This window comes from Oryzias latipes, chromosome 12 (assembly GCF_002234675.1).
Source record: "Oryzias latipes chromosome 12, ASM223467v1".
Taxonomy (NCBI): Eukaryota; Metazoa; Chordata; class Actinopteri; order Beloniformes; family Adrianichthyidae; genus Oryzias; species Oryzias latipes.
In genome coordinates, this window is record NC_019870.2 from 30,374,621 (window position 1) to 30,395,765 (window position 21,145).

At 45.9% G+C, this 21,145-nt stretch overlaps 1 protein-coding gene across 2 annotated transcripts in view; it reads right to left on the minus strand.

Annotated features, from left to right (window-relative positions):
* slc12a2 (solute carrier family 12 member 2) overlaps nt 1–21,145 on the minus strand; it is a 66,904-nt gene that overhangs the window by 14,547 nt on the left and 31,212 nt on the right. Inside the window, exons 17-23 of one of the 2 annotated variants that reach the window (XM_023961198.1) lie at nt 14,199–14,339; nt 12,975–13,081; nt 10,862–10,941; nt 8,422–8,559; nt 7,699–7,746; nt 6,726–6,848; nt 3,324–3,435 (exon numbers count right to left, since the gene is read on the minus strand). In XM_023961198.1, coding sequence (XP_023816966.1) covers nt 3,324–3,435; nt 6,726–6,848; nt 7,699–7,746; nt 8,422–8,559; nt 10,862–10,941; nt 12,975–13,081; nt 14,199–14,339 — 749 coding nt within the window. The remainder of the gene's footprint in view (nt 1–3,323; nt 3,436–6,725; nt 6,849–7,698; nt 7,747–8,421; nt 8,560–10,861; nt 10,942–12,974; nt 13,082–14,198; nt 14,340–21,145) is intronic. The other variant, XM_023961199.1, reaches the window with a different exon arrangement.

The following is a 21,145-nucleotide window of genomic DNA, read 5'->3' on the forward strand; positions in this document are numbered from 1 at the left end:
TATCAAACCTGCCCTTTATTTCTAAAATCCTAGAAAGAGTTGTAGTTAAGCAGCTTAACTGCCACCTACAGGACAACAGCCACTTTGAAGACTTTCAGTCGGGGTTTAGACCCCACCACAGTACGGAAACTGCACTAGTTAGAGTCTCTAATGACTTGTTATTGGCCTCAGAAAAGGGACTACTTTCTATTCTGGTCCTGTTGGACCTCAGTGCTGCCTTTGACACTATCGACCACGGTATTTTACTCCATAGATTAGAGCAGGACATAGGGATCAGAGGATCTGCCCTCCAGTGGTTTAAATCCTATCTGTCCCATAGGTATCAGTTCATTAATGTAAATGGCCATTCCTCTCAGTGCACTCGAGTCAACTATGGAGTCCCACAGGGCTCAGTCTTGGGACCGATCCTGTTTACGCTTTATATGATACCCCTAGGAAACATAATCAGGAAACACAGCATTAATTTTCATTGTTATGCCGACGATACGCAGTTGTATTTATCCATGAAGCCTGACCAGAATGACCAGATAGAGAAACTGAACGCCTGCATCAGAGACATCAAGACCTGGATGACAATTAATTGCCTCCTCTTGAACCCAGAAAAAACTGAGGTCTTATACTTGGTCCTAAAAACCTCAGAGATGCTCTGTCTGCTCAGATAGTCTCCCTGGATGGTATAAGTATAGCCCCCAATTCCACAGTTAGAAACCTTGGGGTTTTATTTGACCAGGATTTATCATTTAAGGCTCACATATCTCAGGCGTGTAGAACTGCCTTTTTTCACCTGCGGAATATTGCTAAGATCAGAAACCTACTTTCTAAGAGTGATGCTGAAAAACTCATCCATGCATTTGTTACGTCGAGGCTGGATTACTGTAACTCCTTGTTAGCAGCGTGTCCTAAGAGTTCCTTAAGAAGTCTCCAGCTTGTTCAGAACGCAGCAGCTAGATTGTTAGCTGGAACCAGCAGAAGAGATCACATCACTCCTGTGTTAGTTTCACTTCACTGGATCCCAGTTGATTCTAGAATCAAGTTCAAGATCCTCCTGTTAACCTAGAAGGCCTTACATGGAATGGCCCCGTCCTATATTAAGGACCTCATAGTCCCTTACCAACCAATCAGAACAATTCACTCACTAAATGCAGGACTGCTTGTGGTTCCTAGAATTAGTAAAAGTACGGTTGGAGGTAGAGCGTTTAGCCACCAAGCCCCTGTCTTATGGAATAAACTCCCAGCTCATGTAAGAGAGGCCGACTCAGTTTCTACATTCAAAGTTAGACTGAAAACATTCCTCTGTGGACAGGCTTATTGTCAGACTAGTTAGTATTCAGAGATTATTTAACTTAATGTTAATGTGTTTAAATTAAACTTAATAACTATTTGTTTTAAAGGCTGCTAGAAGTTGCAGCTGGGGTAACTATGGTGCTCTGGGGTTCTGTCCTCTTTTCTCATCTACTTCTACTCTTCCTCTCTCCTCTATTCTTGATCATTATTCATCATTTAGTTCTCCATGCCTCTGTTTGGTGCAGTGATTCATGTATTGTCCCTCTTTTCCTCTCCCCTCCTGGGGAGTGGGAGTGCTTCCAGACTCCAGTTGGTTCATCCGTGCTCCTGTTCCTGACCGTGTACCTCGTCTCTGCTCCTGCTCCTACACCTGGCTGTGGTTCCTGTCTCCGGCTCGTCTCGCGCCTTTGACTGTCCCCCCAACCACGGCTGGATGAAGCTCGTCTGCTGGACTTTATATATGTAGTTGTAGATTTAGATAAGTTAATTCTTCTCTAAGAGTTCTGGTAAATCGCCTGTCCGTCCTGGGGGAGGATCCCTCCTTCATGTGGACACCCCTGAGGTTTCTACGTTTTTTCCAGAATCCGGTTTTTTGGGAGTTTTTCCTTACAGAGAAGGGGGGTCTAAAGGCAGGGATGCCAGTATAGCTTAGTCAGTTTGTTAGTTCATTTTAGTATTTTTCTATTGAACTCTTTGTATTCATGATCCTTTTGAGTTCATGTTTTACTTCGAAGCCCATCGAGACGACTGTTCAATAAAATTGAATTGAATGACTTTAATGGGTTGACGCACTCTTAACTCTTCCCTCAGTGAGACTGAAGCCGGTCGTATAGTCTGTAGGTCAGGACGATCAGTGACGGGCCGATAGTGTTGGTAACAACATGCGGCTTGTGTATTTAAATTCTGACGTAACCTCCTTAAACTGAGTAGGTGCGGCTTGTAATCTGGTGCGCTCTAAAACCTGGAAATTACGGTACTCCTGACTCAAACTGGAATGTTTGGGAAGCAGTAGCAGCAGCTGTTGGACCACTCCTACACGGACATGGGTGTTCACACGGTACAGGGACCACTCGCAAACACCTCCTATGACTCTGTGGCGGCGTCGGCCAGCTTTATGGCGAGGTCTGCTGCTGGAGCCGCATCTCAGCGGCAGACCCGCGGAAACCGGACAAGCCGGTCAGGAAGGCCAGCTCCGCCCTGGGGCGGCCTCTCTCCAGAAAGGAGGATGGAAGCAAGGCCCCCATGCTTGATGGGGAACGCCCCATCAAGGAAATGGGGAACCACTGTGGTTTTAGTCTCTGTACTTCAGGCTCTCGTCACTTTGAGAACGTGTTGAGCAACTTTCCCTAGCCTGCATTATTCTGACCCCTGGTGCGATTCTCTGTGCAGATCATGTGATAAGTGACGTTTCTTTGCTCTGTTCAGACTGATTCTGCTCTATGATTTCCATCTGTGAGGCTGCAGCATTGAAATGTCTCCACTGTGGGCCAAAAGAGGCTCATCTTGTTTCATGACAACCTGTAGCTGATGTTTGGAGCTTCAGGATGAAGGTATTCCTTCCCAGAAGGACGTTTGGGAAATGTCAAATGTCCCACAGACAGAACTCTTTCAGTCTTCTCAGCACGTTCCATTTAGCCTGAATTAACTCCCTAAACCGGACAAGAGACTTCAGCTTGGTCTCCCATAGATACACTAAACACTTGAATCTCCATTCCTTTCATGCCATTTTAGAAGAAATATTTAGAAACATGTTTATTGCAAATCTTCCTCCGTTTCAATGAGAATTGGTTGTGATCTACCTAAAATCTCTGACATCTCATCAAGAGTCTGAAGGAAAAACTGAGCTGATGGAGTCCTGCGGGTTCAGAGCACCTGGATGGACGGAGCATGAAGCCGACCCTTCAGCACGCATGTGCAATCATATGAAGCGTGCAGCGGAACAGGAGCTTTGGGGCTTCAGTAGGATTGTCTTATTGGACGTTGGGCCATCGCTGCACAGTCTTTAATGGAGATGGACCTAAAAACCAGGCAGTACTTACGCTCGGCGGTCATGGTCAATCCTGTTGATCTTTCCGCCAATAAAAACGCGAATCTTGCACTCTTTCCACCTCTTCTTGTTGGTTAAAAGGTACGGGATCAGCAGAGTCAGACCTGGACAGAACCAAACAGACCACAGCTGTAAGGGTCAGACCAACACCACCTTAGTGTCCTTCAGGGTTTTTCTGTGAAAAGTGACGGCATGGCTCACATGTCACTGCAACACTGGAAGAATGAGGCTGAATAGAAAATATGCTCAGTGTTGTGTTAGCTATAGCTAACATTACAGGGAGGATCAACAGCAGGACGGCCGTGTTTGTTCTAACACGTCTGTGCTCAGGACTGACAGAACGAGGTCCTGCAGACGAGCAGCTGAAAGGAGTTTCCCCCACTGGGGGGGGATCAATGATCCTGATTTGTTTGGCCCCAGATGAAAACCAAAAGCCGTTTAGTTGGGATCTTGGTTCTGGTCTTGGCCAGCTCAACCGTTGGTTTGGATGTTTGGGCTGCTGGAGGCCTGACCCCCCCTCGTTTTCAGGATTTGTTGCGTGTTGTCATCCGCCCTGTGGGGTGACTGATCGATATGAAAACACCGCGTTATGATTTCTAATAAAGTCTGGAATGCAGAGTCCAGGACATCTGGTTCCCCTGAGGGGGGGGGCATCCTGAAAGCTGCAGCAGCAGCTCACATATTCAGGACTTACTGTCGTCCTTACAATTCAACAATGTCTTTATTCATACCGTCGTCAACGGAGACACTAGAATTACACTGAAATATCGACTGTAAATAGAAGAAAAAGGAGAGTTTAAAGTATTCAGACTGCAGACATCCTTTCAAAAATCATTTCCTTCTGCTCGCCAAGTTTGCATGGAAATCCACCAAATCACTGTCAGTTCATATCTTTAACATAAAAACATCATTTATTGATATAAAATGAACAAATATTAGGGCTGCAGGATATGAGGAAAGCTTGTGATGTTCCACATTAGTGATCAATATTCTGATGACGATCTAACTAACAGACAAGAACAAATAAAACAACCAAAAATCTAACTTCCATTTCAACAACTTCAGATATTTATCACTATCTTCATCGTCTTTTGCGATCTGCGCATTGCACAGCTTGATATCACGATAACCATACATTTGCGATGTATTGTACATTTATTGTACACTTATCCAGATAAATTCTGTCTTTAAGAAACTGTTTCAATTTGAAATTTGATTAAACTCTAATAAGTGGATAAAATCCAAAGCTAATTTAAAACAAATCCGTTTCTGATTCCAGAAACTCCTAATGTAACTATTTTATTTCACAAAATATCCACGAGGTTTTCTAGTCTGTCAGTAAAGGTCAAAAGGTCAGACTGCAGAGTTCTACATTCACATCAGTGGCAGCAGGAGCACAAACAGGAAGAACAGCTTGTTCCTATAGAAGCTGCTGTTTATAGCACTGCAATGCATGGGGGGGGGGGGCTCAGCTTTCTTATTAGTCCGGATCGGGTTTCCCCTGCAGAAATGGAGCTAATGTCGAGCTCAACGCTGATCAACGTGTTCTGGAGGGGAAAACTATCAGAGAAGGGACTCATCGGCTGACAGACAGCAAAGAAACGTCCAGAGAATGTGGTTTCTGTTTCAGGAAATGAGCCAACGGGACAGAAAAACCACAAAAGAGGGAAGCCCTTCCATCAGTCTGAAGATGACACGGGCAAAGGGAAGACGATGCCTTTGCATCCCAGCAGACCTTAGGAACGGTGTCTACTGACCCTAAGGATGTTGAAGAAAGACGATCCCACTCTAGAGTTGATTTCAAATTCCCTCTACTCACTCTACAGTGTTTTCTCCATGTTCTAGTGTTCTAGTTCTATCTGAATCTACTTTTCCAAATCCAGTGTCCCAGAAATTTCCCAGAAGTCTCTGTGAAAAACCAACCTGCATCCATGCTCACCAGATCAGCGGATAAAGACCACAATGCATTGCAGCGGAACAGTTTTTGCCAAAATAATGTACTTAAATGTATTTTTTTAAAAACCTTTAACGTTTTTTTCTTCAGAAGACATAAGACTCAAATAATCGTCCTAAAACGCTCACATCAATTAGATATTAACTTCGTGAAATTGATGAAGACCGTTAAAAAAAAGAAGAAGAAAAAGTATTGATCATAGTGTCTGAATTGGTTTTCAAATTCAGGGCTCTACATAGTGTCGCACCATCTAGTTTTAAGTAGGTAGGGGTTAGGGCGGGAATTCAGACACAGCCTACGCCTTCTGGATCATAAGGACGACTTGTTCCTCCCTGAACTTGGCTCATGTGATGCTGACTTTGGTGTTTGGTGGTTTTCATTGAGTTCTGCTGCCAGTCGTTTCTCTAAAGGCCCGTTCACACCGGGACGAATTTCGCCGGCGATTTTCGCCGACGTTTAACGCCTCGTGACTAAACAAAGGGCACCAATAAGAGTGTGCACACCGACGCGAAAAAACGCCACGCGTCAAAGCATAAAAAAAAAACGCCTCGGGTTCGCTTTTTTTTTTTCGACTTCGACCAATGAGAACGGCGCTTTTGCACACGTGTCTGGAGCTTCTGAAGTTACAGTAAAACACAACTTGGGGGCGCTCAAACACAAAACTGCCTTGCTGAGCACACATACCAGCGAAGAAGATAGACGCCAAGTAGCGTCTACACTGCCGCGAAGCAATAATGACGGACATTCTAAAACATCCCCGAACCAAGCACCAGTTGGAGCTACTGGTGCTTGAAATATTCATGTTTTCTTTGTATGATTCTGACAAGCGTGTAAATACTTGCTCTCTTCTTCTGAGTGAAAAGCGACTTTAAGAAGCGTAAAGTTGCGCAGCGCCACCTTGTGTACAGGAGTATTTCTGTTTACATTAAGCGCCATCTAATGTCAGGGAATGAAATTGCATGTTCGCTCGGCTCATCGTCAGCGAAAATCGCCTGGGTGTGAACACAAAAGACGTGGCGAAAAACGCTGGCGAATATTCGTCCCGGTGTGTACGGGCCTTTAACCTGCAAACACTAAGTTTGCGTCTCCAGTCCGTGCAGCTTGAACCTCCCGTGACTTTCTCTGCTGCTCTCCACCGTGAAAAGTAGACCGCATGTTTAGATCTTCTACATCCGATGAATAAATGTTCTTCTAAGCACAAAAAGAGACTGATGGGTCTGTAATAAACTGCCTGTTTGGAGCTGGTCTACCTGCAGAGACCATGTTTCCCTTTCATCTGTCATTACTTCGCTTTTACAACATTGAATAAGTAAAAAAGACAGATGCAAAGGAGACACCTCAGAACTTTAGAACAGCTATACAAATCTTGAAAGTTTTTTTAGATGACGACCAAAGAGGGTTTTATTCCACGGAAAGCCCTTTTGTAATAACGGCGCTCACCTCCATCATCAAACAGCCACCAGACGTCCACCGTGCCCTTTCCCTGCTTCCTCTGGAACTGCTGGCTGGCCTCCAGCAGCCTCTGCTCGGACACGTTGAGAGGAACCGTTGGACTCCGCTTGTCTGGAACACAGGGCCACCGCACGTCAACACAGAAACGGCCAGCAGAGGGCGCCGTCTCAGAGGGGCCGTCCTCATTACGGACAGACACTACCAAAGTGCAGTCGGATCACCAGAGCGGCTCATTTAGAAGATGCACAATGTTCAGCACTTTAGACGCACAAAGAGACACTTTAAGCAACAACTTCTCTGGGCTGCGCTTGTGAACATCATCTGCCCCGCATGGCCTCAAAGGTTCTGGTCCGTTTGCAGACACAGTCCTGGTTCCGTCCCGCTCCCAAGAGCCTCGGTGAAACGTTTTTATAAAGCTGGAGAAAATGTCTAAACTTTGGTTTAAACATGCTAGCATGAGGCCTGACAAGCTGCAGCACACTTCCCATCAGAATGAGGAAGAGGAGGAGGCTTTGAAATCTTCTAGCTTTTGGTAAATGCTGTTCACATGCAGCGCAGAGAGAAGCCGAAAGGCTACAAGTTAGAGAGAGAGAGAGACAGAGCAGCCGCTTTCCCCCAGATGAGAAATCAGCAGGAAAGCCACAACACTGTCAGGTACGGAGATGTTAAGACAGGAAGTAACCACGGACCAGAGAAGCTACAGCTTTGATTTGAAGAAGCAGAACCCAGAGACCGAGCCGGGGGGGCAGTAAAAGAGAGAGAGAGGAGGAAAACCATGGGCTGAAGCCGGCAGGCCGGAGACACGGACCAGGCAGAGAGGAGACAGGACACAGATGGACGCAGGACACCGCGCTATTTTAAGAGGAAGGGACAATATATGGAATGACGTGATGGAAAAAGAAGCAGAGGAAGAGAAACAAAAGAAGAAAAACGGAGCAAAAAACTTAACAGGGTCTCCTGCCTTTTCTCAACAGGGGCTGAGTTGTAGCTTTGCGGTCGTCGTCTTCATCTGTGAACATTTAACAAAAGGAAGAGAAAATTGAAAAAAAAAGGAACTCGTGTCATAAAATTATATGAAGTGTTTATGGTTGGGATGCGTCTGTGATGAAGAACACAGAAAATGAGCCGGACTCTGCCTCCTCCAGACCTGGAAGAAAAGTTCCAAACCTCACCTTGATCTCCCAGGACAGGCTGGGAGGAACCAACATGTGTCCTGAACAGGGACCTTTACTAGGACTTCAAAAGGGCCAGAGGACGGACAGCAGCAGTAGGACCGTTCAGGCGGGACGCTGAGACCCTTTCTGTTCACTCCACATTCTAGGTTAAGTACCAAACCCCATCTTACAGTTTTCATGACAAAGCTGGGATCCTGTCCACAGATGTTCCTCTGAGTGGAGTCAGGAGGCGGGGCTTAAGCTGCTGTTGGGAAAGTCAGGTCATCCACAATGTGGGAAACATTTCCTGTGATGCAGCGTGGACTCTGACACGGACCTCTCCCCCATGTAAACATTATACCCTACTAAACGGGGGGGGGGGACTCCTGGTGAGGGCGGGGCTTAGGACAGTAAGTCAGCTTCCTGCTGAGCTGCTTTTGAGCATGCAGCTTTAATAACAATAGTTAACAGTAGGAGCGGCTGCTGTGGCGTCACGGCCAGCAGCAGGACATGTCCAAAGCCTGTCCCACCTTTCTGAATGGCTGGACTGTTCTGGAGGCTGGTGGCCTTGGAGGACGGCTTGGAGGAGTCCGAGTCTTTGCTGGTTTCCATGGACACCACCACATCCTTGGCTCCGGCAGACTTCTCCTGGGACGACAGCAGGTCATCTGAAAGAAAACAAACAGGGTTTGGACAGCTGCTTCCTCGACACGTCGGTTCAGAAGAGAGAAAGAAAAACAGGAGTTTTTTCTGAGGAACACGGCAGATCCAGAGTTTGTCTTCCCTAGAAACAAAGACTTTGTTGTAACTCAGAATCAGAAATACTTTATTGATCCCACACCTGGGAAATGTGTGACTCGTGTACTAATCCATGTTCTTCCTGAGACGAATGCATGACATGTTCTGCTCCATATGTCACTGAACATTCAGACCTCAGCTGTCGTCAGAGCGCATCATATTTATTTCTCCGTCTTCTTTCTCTTCAGTTGTTGCTTCTGTGTTTGATGAGTTTACTGTTGTGTGTTGCTTTTGACAACTGTTTGTTCTGCCGTGGCTTTTTCTCCTTTGATTTAACGTTTCACTCCGGGACCATCAACCTGTCCACAGGGACTAAAGAAGAGCCCAAAAGGCTCTAATGATCATCTTCATATATATATCTATATATATATAGATATATATGTATCTTTGGCTCTATTGGGGCCCACTTTAAAGGTTTTTACCAGCAACTTAAAGCCTCAGGAAATTCTATGTTTCTATAAATCACTGATTCAAACTTTTTATTTCTGTTGATTAAATTAAAACAGTTCTAATAAAGTGTTTTTCCAGTGAGAAACAGAAGAAATGATGAAGAACAAACTGGGAAAGGTCATCCTCGGCCTTCAGTGACCAACCCCCCCTGAGGGCTTCATGCATGTAGACACTGCTGTAAACTCTCTACATCTGTTTAACACGCCTGAACATGCAAAGCTGGGTAGTCTGTTCCAAATTATGAAGCAAATTGTATTTAAGTGTTAAAAAGATCAAGTTCTTTGTTTTTCAATGGAACCCATGGATGATATTGTGTCTCTGGGCTCTTTGGATCACTGACATCCATCTCAGACACCTGTGATCATTGGTTTCCAGGTGAGTTCAAATAAAGGGAAAACTACTAAAGAAGGACGTTCCACATTATTAAGCAGACCAACATTTTCAATCAACATGAAAAGAAAAAGCGTCTCTGCTGCTGAAAAGCCTGAAACAGTTCAATGTGTGATCATCGTCCTATAAAGAGATCTGTGGCTGATTCAGAGACACACAGGTTGGTGCAGATGAAGACAGAGTGATGAAGAACTCTGACAGACAAATACATCGGATTAAGAGAGCAGCTGCTGAAATCCCATCACAAAGCAGAAAGCACAGATTTGAAGCTGCTGCTTTGTCTGGAGTCCCACCAACATCACAGTGTAGGATCCTCCAGAGGCCTGCAGTTCTCCGTAGACCCTCTATGGACCCCTAAACGACCCTCACAGGCAGAAACGGCTGCAGTGGGACCAGACACACATGAAGACTCCGTTTCAAACAGTCTGGTTCACTGATGACAGCCGTGTAACCCTGGACGGTCCAGATGGAGGGAGTGCTGGGAGGTTGGATGGCCACCATGTCCCAACAAGGCTGCAACATTAGTAAGGAGGTGGCTGAGTCATGGTTTGGGCCCCAATCATGGGGAGAGAGCTGGTCGGCCCCTTTAGCATCCCTGAAGGTGAATGGCCTCTGAAAAGTAGGCGGAGCTTCTGCCTGACTGACCACTTTCTTCTGTGGTACAAAAAGAAGAACCGAGCCTTAATCTTCATGCATGACGATGCAGCATCTCATGCGGCAGGAAAAATAATAATAATAATAATGGATTGATCTGCTTTTCCAGACGTTCAAAGCGTTAACAGTGAGTCCATCAGTCATTCAGACTTGGTGAGGGTAACTACTGATGAACCTCAGCTGCCCTGGGGCAGAAGGACAGAGGCGTGGCTGGCAGGGAGGGGGAAGCGTCCTGCCCAAGGACACAACGACAGCTGACTGGAGGGAGCGGGGATCGAACCGCCGACCCTTGGATCGTTGGCCAACCTGCTCATCCACAGCATCATTGGCTGCAATGGTCATAAAGGGAGATTAACTGATGGTGTGGCCCCCATCCTCCCCTGACTTCAACCCTGTGGAGAACCTCTGGAGCATCGATAAGCAAATGCTCTGAAGGAAGAGAGAAACCTGAAGTGATGACCGTACTGGAGCCTCAAGAGCAGCAGTACGTCTGCCGGACCGAGCACTGATGTTCACTGAAGTAAAAAGAAAACGCCAAACTCTCATGCTCACGGGGAAAAATGACTTTTAGACTGAGCTAACCCAAAGCACAAAGTTTGAAGCAAGCAAAAAGATCAAATCTGCAACAGTGCTTTAGTCTGAGCAACCCACAGCCCCTCTGTGCCCCGGGGGAGATACCTTGCCCCTGGATGTGGGAGACGTCCAGTCCTTCCTTCAGCCGCAGGATGACGGCACCGAACTGGAAGTCAAAGGCATCGCTGAAGAGGAGAAGAGACGGTGAAGGTCAGCAGAGAGTCAGATGAGAGGCCTGAGTGATGCAGTGACAAACATCACTAAACCTTTTCTCAACACGGAGCACAGCAGCTGTTTCTAAAGACCCACTCCAAGGAAAATCCTGGATTTTGGGGTTTCTAGCTTTTTTCTCACGGAGGACGACATAGATGAAGAAAATAAAGATTAAAACTGCATTTCTGGGAATGTCTTTATTCAAATCGCTGTTTGAAAAGGCTTGTAGTTATATAAAAAACTACAATCATTGGTTCTAAAGTCTCCATGCTCCGCCCCCTTCTGATGCAGACCAATAGATCCAGGACCGCCTTAGTTTCCCTGGTCTGAGCTGGAATCTGGATCAGAACTGGACGGATGGACGGATCTGATGTTGCTGCTGTTGTTGTAGCACCGCTAATGTTAGCTTGGGGTGTGAGGGGCTGTAAGCTAGCAGGAGACAGTGTAAACAAAGTGATGATGGGAAATGAGGGCAGGCTTTCTCCCCACCAACAGTCCTGCCCACACCTCAAAGGTGAACTTCTAATGAACTCCTGCTGCTCTGCAAAAACTGTCCTACAAAATTACCGGTTTTTGGATTTTGGATAAAAACGGCGTCACTGGGAATGCTGGGAAAATAGATGATCAGAGTGGAAGGTTAAAGCTTCACAGGACGGATTTGTGGGGATCCTAGACCTGATTCCAGTTCACTTCAGGTTCATAGAAGTAATGTGTACTGCTTACTGCCCCCCCCCGTGCTTTAATGTGTACTGCTTACTGCCCCCCCCAGTGCTTTAATGTGTACTGCTTACTGCCCCCAGTGCTTTAATGTGTACTGCGTACTGCCCCCAGTGCTTTAATGTGTACTGCTTACTGCCCCCAGTGCTTTAATGTGTACTGCTTACTGCCCCCAGTGCTTTAATCTGTACTGCTTACTGCCCCCAGTGCTTTAATCTGTACTGCTTACTGCCCCCAGTGCTTTAATGTGTACTGCCCCCAGTGCTTTAATGTGTACTGCTTACTGCCCCCAGTGCTTTAATGTGTACTGCTTACTGCCCCCAGTGCTTTAATGTGTACTGCGTACTGCCCCCAGTGCTTTAATGTGTACTGCGTACTGCCCCCAGTGCTTTAATGTGTACTGCTTACTGCCCCCAGTGCTTTAATCTGTACTGCTTACTGCCCCCAGTGCTTTAATCTGTACTGCTTACTGCCCCCAGTGCTTTAATGTGTACTGCCCCCAGTGCTTTAATGTGTACTGCTTACTGCCCCCAGTGCTTTAATGTGTACTGCTTACTGCCCCCAGTGCTTTAATCTGTACTGCTTACTGCCCCCAGTGCTTTAATCTGTACTGCTTACTGCCCCCAGTGCTTTAATCTGTACTGCGTACTGCCCCCAGTGCTTTAATCTGTACTGCTTACTGCCCCCAGTGCTTTAATGTGTACTGCTTACTGCCCCCAGTGCTCTGGAGAGAGAGGTTCAGCAGAGCTAGAAGGGGTCGGTCTTGTCCAGACCACAGCAGCAGAAACTTGAGAACAGGACAGAAGCCACACACTTTTGTTTGAAGTCTCTACCAACAAATCTGGACCCAACCAGAACCAGAACCCTGGGCCCTTCAGAGAGTGAAACATGGGTTCTAAAGGCAAAAACCTTTTCTTTCAACAATGAAGTGAAATGTTGTCGTTCTGACTAAACTGTCTGAGAAAATGGATCTTGGAGTTTGAGCTGGTGGGTCGCTGCAGTCACCCCCCGCCCCCCACTCCGAACCCCGACTCTGTGTGAAGCAAGGAGGTGCAGGGTCAGAGGGTCATCAGAGGGTCATCAGAGGGTCAGAGGGACCCCTCTCTTTTCTCCAGGACCCAGAGCCCATCTGTGCATCTATTTCCTACTTTTCCTCAGAGTTTGGACCAGACGTCTCAGGATCTGCTTTCTGCTTTCATGCACTGTTCCCCCACAGAGAAAATCCTCTTTTCATTTGCTTTTGCACATTTTGGCTGTTATCACTCACAAGTTCAAGTCCATAACTTACTGGATCATGCTGATGTACGTTTCTACATTCATCATGTCTCCATCTGTCCAGTCGTTCTTGAAGCCCAGAACCAGAGTGTTTGGCCGGAGGCGACCCAGACCAGCAGCCTGTGTGGACAGACGAGGACTCGTTAGGGATGGGTATGGTTAAGGTTTTAACGGTACTACTACTCCTATTGATCCTGCTTATCCATACGGTATTTTAACCATACTCTTATCGATACTTTTTGAGGACGAAAAATAAATAAATAAAGTGTTTTATTTCCTCATTATGCAACAACATTGTTTTTTTAACAAAACATTTTACTTTATACATTTTTCCAACTTGAAAAGTAAAATACATAAAAAAAGAAGTTATTTAAAGAAAAATAACCCCCCCAGTGTGAGGCCTTTCTGCGTAATCAAAGCAAACCATCAAAGAAGACAACATCTCAGTCCATAAGAAACCATCAGACCAGTAGGGGGCACATGTTCAATATGTGCTTGTGGAATGTGGCAAAGATGAAAAAATATTACAATTATATGAACTGAAGTGATGATAAGACTGATTTCAGTCATCTGTGATTGCTGTAAACTACCGACTAGTTTATTCTTGGAAAGCTTATAAAGACCCAACCAGATGAGTTGAAACCATTGACCGTAAAAACAATGGACGAATCGCAGCGTGACGTCACCAAATTTTTTACCTCCAGCTCTCGCAAAATGAGGCCAAATCCCTCAGCGTTGCTTCCTGAAACAGGCGCCGCCATGTTGAAAGCAGTCGACGGTGATGGGTCGGAGTCAACGTATCAATGGCAACTACTGTCGCCATTGCCATATTTACGCTGACTCAGAGCAACTCGGACCTCGGACCTGCTTTCAACATGGCGGCGCCTGTTTCAGGAAGTAACGGTACTTCCTGTTTGGGAACACAAAGGGAGGGGTGGAGCTGTCAATTGTTTTTACAGTCAATGGTTGATGCTGCTTTAACAAAGTAGGTGTGAAGTGAGGACTCTACCATGTCAGATTCTTCTATTTATTCATGTTTCCAGCAGTTTAAGCGACTAATCAACCCATTGCCCTGTCAGGACATGTGAAACAAGGCAGAAAGGCAAGACGCCTTCCACATGTGGAGTTCATGGTGTTGTAGCAGAAAAGGATGAGCATTTCTCGTTTCAAGGGTTCATTGAGAAAACTCTGTCAACAACCAAATGTTCCGGGCATTTCCATTTCTGTGTTTTCTTACCTGGAGCAGGTACTGGCAGCCCTGCTTAAGATCCTCAGCATATACAGGGGTGTAGAAAGCCTTGGTCTGGTTCTTCATCAGCCAGCGTTGGTACCGGGACTGGTCTGTAGCCAGGTCTTTGAAGTTTGGTCTTCTGTAGCCCTGTGGGAGCCCAAATGCACAAAGGAGTTCAGTTCACGATCAGCAACGTGCCAACTTGAACCCAGCCGGGTTCTTACACTGCCAGACCATTACGAGTTCCCCTCCTGGTTACTTTAAACCAAATAAGAAAATCCATCCATCCATCCATCCATCCATCCATCTTCCTCCGCTTATCTGGGACCGGGTCATGGGGGCAGCAGTCTAAGCTAAGATGCCCAGACTTCCCTCTCCCGCCCACTTCCTCCAGCTCCTCTGATATGACTGCCAGGCGTTCCCAGGCCAGCCGAGAGGCTTATTATTTCCAGCGTGTCCTGGGTTTTACCCGGGGCCTCCACCCAGTGGGCCATGCCCAGAACACCTCCCCAGGGAGGCGTCCAGGAGGCATCTGGACTAGAGGCCTGAGGAGAAGCGGTTCTACTCAGAGCTCTCCGCAGGTGACAGAGCTCCTCCCACTATCTCTAAGGGAGCGTCCAGCCACCCTACGGAGGAAGCTCATTTCAGCCGCTTGTATTCTGGACCTGGTTATTTTGGTCATGACCCAGAGCTCATGACCATAGGTGAGTATTGGAACTTAAGATCGACCGGTAAATTGAGAGCTTTGCTTTTTGGCTCAGCTCTCGCTTCACCTCAACGGACCGATACAGCGACCGCATAACTACGAACGCTGCTCCGGTCCTCCCTCACTCATGAACAAGACCCCCAGATATTTAAACTCCTCCACCTGGGGCAGGGACACTCCACCCACCGAGAGATGGCAAGCTACCTTCCCTACCTTGCTGGGAGGGAAGGAGGCTGAGCTTGTGCGAGAGGTTGAGAGATACCATCTAGATATAGATGGGCCCACCTCCACACATAGCCAGGGCTCTGAAACTCAGTCCTTAGAGAGGGATTGGACTCAATAAGAAAATATGTCAAGGAATGAATAATAAACAATAGATCCTTGGAGAATTGAGTTCTACTGTTTACTCTAGTTATCAGGTGATGCAGGAGAAGCATGGAAGTGACAAACAAAAACCAGGAAACACATATTTTAATACTTACTGAGAAGTTAAATGTAAGACCAAACCAAGACTGTTTTTCTACCCATTGCCCAGCCGTACTGACAAAAAAAGAGAAATCCTTGCGTTTTAGGACGGTCATTTACTAAACCAAATGTGTGAGCCGGAGTCTTATCAACTGGACTTAAAGGCTTGCTCTTTGAAACACTCATAAAAGTGGCTTCATGTGTCTCTTCAGAAGGTTGGACCATGATTTCAGGTTGGCTGTCTTGCTGTGCTTCACTGTGGTGCAGTGGTTTGCACTCACACGTCATAGTGAGAAGGTCCTGGTTCAAGTCCTGGCTGGAACCTCTCTGTGTGGAGTTTGCATGTTCTCCTTGTGCACATGAGGGTTTTCTCAAAGCACACTGGTTTCCTAGGTTAACTGACTAAATTGTTCCTACGTGTGACATTGTTGTGTGTCATTGCGTGGCGCTGTCCAACCCATTTGCCTTCACCCAAGAGGGTTAAGTTCTGGCATTGCAGTAACTCCAAAAGGTTAAGAAAATGGACGAAAGATGGATGGAAGAGCCAATCTGAGCAAGACAAACCAACAGACCCTTGCTGTTCGTTTTACATTTTTAACAAAACAGTAAGTGAGCCCAGAAACCTAAATATGTGAATATCTCACCAACTTTACCAAACTAAGCTTTTGGCTATGTCAGAGTATACTCTAATTCTAAAATGCCCTCGTTTCCATTGAAAGACTGGTGTTTGGTACCGCTGTGAGGAGTCCAAAACCTCAACGCTGGTGTGGACCATTTCTAAGAGGACTGGACTGAGCATGCCTGATGTCACCCATAGAAAAGGGCTTACTACTAGCTCCAGCCAAATGAAGCCAATTCAGTCGTCATTTTCCTTCTTTACAGGCGCTGCCATTTGGAGCCAGTCGACAGTGATTGGTCCAAGTCAGTCACAGTCATGTTTCTATGGCAACCACGGTCGCCAATCAGGAGTGAGCTTGTTGAAAGGCCACACCCCTTCCACTGAAAGCAGCTCAGGAGAATCTGTCAAACGGTTTCATGTTTGGGGGCCAGCGAGCACCACTGAGGCCTCTGATTGGTCAGTTTAGAACTTGAATAACTTGTGCTGCAACAAAGAATATCATGAAAAAATTAGGATTATCAAGAAGATGTTAATAAAAGTATAAGATCAAAAATAGTTCTTCTGACTAATAGAGTAACAGCCGTTTATTTCTCGGTAGAAGTCTATGGGATTTTGGCATCATGGAACCAGCAGATACATCCTGTTTAGAACGCCAGGGGGGAGGAGTCACTCAGGCCAGTTCTCATATAAATTTAATGTGTATAGGAGTGGGGGGGGGGGGGTGCAGACGGGCATTAGCAGCTGTCTGGAGGCCTCGTGTTTTGAAATGAGGCTTCAGAGCGCTTCCTTGTTGACCGCTGGGGTCATCCAGCATATCAATGCATAACGACTGATTCTGCCGCTCTTTATTTACACCATTTTATCAAAATAATAATCGTAGATATTTTTTGATGAAAAAGTTAAACGGAAAAGTTTCAAACGGGACAATATTTAAGGCTCAGATATAAAAATTCAAGACTTTATGACTTTTTAAGAAATGTCTAAATTCATCAATTCTATGAGACGTTTTAGGACCCTGCAGGAACCCTGACTGATGTATTCAGCTATAATTTAAGCCCTCACATTTAAAATGACGACACGATGACGAAACCCCACTAGACAAGAGAAAATGCTGCCACTTCAGGACAATAAAACAGGAAAACATGCTTGGAAACGGTCTGCCAACACTGATCATGTGGGTTTGATATCAGGTACGGTAGAAGGAAGGAGGCCGTCATGAGCGTTACAGTAAGTTTACAGTAAACAACACTTTTTCACCAATTTAACTGCGATCACAATGATAATGTCTGTTGCTCCTATGGACAAAAGTTTCCAAACTTGTTTCCTTAGAAATGAAGCTCAACGTTTTGACCAACAACAACACAGCACAAACAGTTCAAAGACATTTGTGGTACAAACAGGACAAAAAAAACCATTACAAAGTAACAGTATTGTAATGTAAATTACCATGAAAATCCTATTAGTTCCACAACTTTGAACACCTTTGACTTTCTGTGTTCCTCTCCCTGCATTCAGTTTGGAGTTACAATCGAGAAGTAATGTTGAAGTGAGTCAGAAACTCTGGCTTTACAAACGAAGACTTGAGCCACAAATCTGTCCTTTATTTAGAAAATGGTAATGTCATTAGCCAGGAATGCTTACGCAGTTTCAGTCAGGCCTAGCGCCTTTTCAGCCCTAATGGAGGCCACATCAGCGGGCAGGAGGACAGATCTGAGGCCACCGATTCAGGACAACATGTTCCACAGAGCTGCTGCCAGTCAGCCCTGAACACAGCCGACATTCATCCCTCAATGTTGCTTTTTAAAGTGGACATTTATGCCCAGCAGGAGCTTTTTCATAGGTAATTAACACTGAACATTCAGCTGGACCTGTTGTTCTGACTGCTCTGGTAAACGCTTACGTGTCACGAGAAAAACAGAACTTGAAAGCACGATCATTTCAGATATGAAGGCATCCTGAACCTCCTTGATGAAGCCAAAACTCTTTGGTCCACGTTGATCGAAGCCACTTCACCTGTGAAGCCAGTCTGCTTCAGGTGTTTCTCTATTAATACTCTTCCAATTGGGACGTTTCAGCAACGATGCCGGCTTTGGCCAAAGCTCGGACAACAGTTACAGCAGATACCTCAGCTCGGGCGTCCACAAGGGGCGCTGTAACTCGCCTGGCGCTGACTCCCAGTCCTAATAAACGTGTTCGACGTCGTTCCTCCGTTACTTCCCTTTGAACACCGGCTACGCCGATGTCCGGCGGTTGGAGTTGTCTAGTTAATCCTCCTGAATGACGGCGAGCTCCGAACTCGCTTCCTTCCCTTGGTTTTTCACAGTAGTGGTGGGGCGGGCGCACACAGGGGCCAAAGTTTGATTCTTGAGTCACCGGCCAAGTTGGCCTTTAGATTAAAAAAAAAACTATAATCTATCAGCCAAATGTATTTTTAACCGGACAAATTATGACCAACATTAAGAGTGTTATGTTATACAAAGATAAGACGTTGAATGCAGCAGAGAGGAACATAAAACATAACCTCCACCCCATGATGAAAATGGATTTCCTGGATCTTTATTTTTTGGTTCGACTGAAATAAGTTCCCACTGAATCTGGATAAAAGTAAATGATGTTTTTTGGCAACAATAGGATAAAAGAGCAAATTAAGATCCAAACAGCAGGAGTGAGATTAGAAACAGTGAATCATTTCAAACTCCTGCAGGTGACCATAGATGACAGGTTTACCTGGAAACAGCATTTAGCTCTGTAAACACAACGCATTTCAGTCAAAGTGAAACCCACTTTAAACCAAACAGACTGTAGAATTCTCTTGTGTTACCATACTTAACCTATTGTTTAGAAACTTGGGGAAGTGCATACAAAACCTTTTTAAAGCCGTTTGACAAAAAAGAGCAGTAAGATTATTCTAGAATTATTCTAATTTAATACCAGTACATGTACAGTCGTCTTTCTCTTCAGATTGGGATATTATAGTTTGAGGAAAGAAAATAATTGCAGAGTACTCAAGGCACAACTAAACGAGCTTTTGTGTAACAATATACGGAGTTAAGTTATGGAACAGCCTAAAGGATGGAAGAGTCAGTGCCCCCCCACGGCAAATTTAACCACACCCTTTAGTACACACACACCCTTTACATCACAAATATACACTCCAACACACACCCCTACACGTACACGTTCACTAACTCACATACATCACACAAGGAAGAGGGACTTCTGATCTTCTGTCCCCCGCCCCATCCCTGTCGGAGGGGACTGGGGCCCTCTGTCACGGCGGCCCTGTCTCTGGGTGCTGGCTTCCTGGGCCCGGCGGCCCTCTCTCCACGCAGGGAGAGGGATCCCTGAGCTCTCTGGCAAAACCGGGAGCCGGGGATCCCATCACACCTGAGCTGGGGGGTGTCTGTGTCCCTGTGGTGGGGGTTGTGGTCCTGGCCCCTGGGCGCCGGCCTTCTTCATATTTTTCAACTGCTGGTGAGCCTGGTCGGGGCATATTTATAACACCCCTGGGGGACCCTCGCTCGTCTTAAGCATCCTCCTCGTGGGCGGGGGGGCTGCCCCTGCCTTGTTCTCTCCTGGACTAACTGTGGCCTGGGGCGGGCTGGAGCGTGGTGGCGTGTCTTCCCTAGGGGATGCTCAGGACTCCTGGGTGGTGGGAGGCCGCCTGTCCTCGTTGGACCCCTGGGCACAGTGGGGAGGCTGCTCTATGGGTCGGGCTGGGGCTTGCACTCTCTGCCCCCTGTGCCCCCCTGCTCTGTGGTGTTGGGGGTCGCTGTGGCGGTCCCGCTGGCCCTGCCCGGGGTGGCGGATGTGGTTGCCCGATGGGCGGTCCTTCTCTATCTGCTGTACTGTGCGGGTGTTCGGGGGTCCCGGCTGCCGCTGCGGTGGGGGGGGGGCGGCTGGGTTCTCTCCCTCTTTTTACATTCCATCATCCACCCCAGAGGAACAGAAACTCTCACTCCAGCACAGGTGCTGTCTCAGCTTTGCACAAACAATTTGCATGACTGAGATGTTTCATGTGTGTTAGTCTGAATGCATAAGTAGGCGTGTGTGAATGTTAGTGGTAGTATGTCCATGTAGACACTTTTGGAGCCAACAGCTGTGTTTGTTACGTTTGTGTGTGTGGATAGGCCCCGGCCATTTTAGATTTATCATGCATCTTAACCTGTCAGTTGTGATTATAAAGATCCAGCAACTTGTTGCTTTCTGACGCTTCATGATCTTACACCCGCTACTATAATCACCCTTCTACCCCCTTATCTGTCATCCCTCTCTCTTCTTTCTTCCTTTTCTTTTCCGTCCAGTCCAACAAAAATATTTACAATATATAATTAATATGAATAAAGTTTAGCTGAAATTACAAAAAGGGTTTATTTAAATATACATCTGGTGTATCATAAGATTCATAACCCCTGTTGTAACAGTAAAATATGTCCAACACAAAAGGCTTTCATCTGTTTGCTTAGCTGTTGGACAGGACAAGTTAGAAAAAAATTAAAGGATGGAACAGTCTAAAGCAGGGGTCACCAACCTTTTCGAGACTGAGGGCTATTTCATGGGCACTGAGTGGTATGAAGGGCGCCACAAGACCTGTTTACTAAAAACCTCCTAGCCCCCCCCCGCACACACAAACACAATTTGAAGACATCCTCTTGTGTGCTCTATTTTTATTTGCTCATTTTACACACAAAAACATGCATGAATTTTCTAGACTCGTATTACATGGGGGTGAACTCAGTTGCAGAAGGGGGGGCCTAAATCCAAAACACACTTTAGGTTGCGGGCCGAACAAGATAAACATTTATTGAACACACTAAAGCTTAACTTTTAAAACTTTAAAACTTTATCTTAACCTGAACTTTTTAAACATAAATGTGAAAATCATGTTAAGGTCTCATAAAACATTAAAAACTAAACTACAGAACTCATCACTGGGATTACTCCAAAAATATTTGGCATTTTCCTAATTTTGTGCAACATCAACAGTAAAAATCCTCCAAAATCCTCAAAACTTTCATAAACAAATTGTTTATTGTTTATTTATGGTCTGAAAAAGTGCAGCTGTTTTCCAGCCTGCATTACCTGCTGTCTTTATTTACATGTTACTATCACCAATAAACAACCGTAAAAATAAATGTATATGGAAAAAATACAGACAAGTAT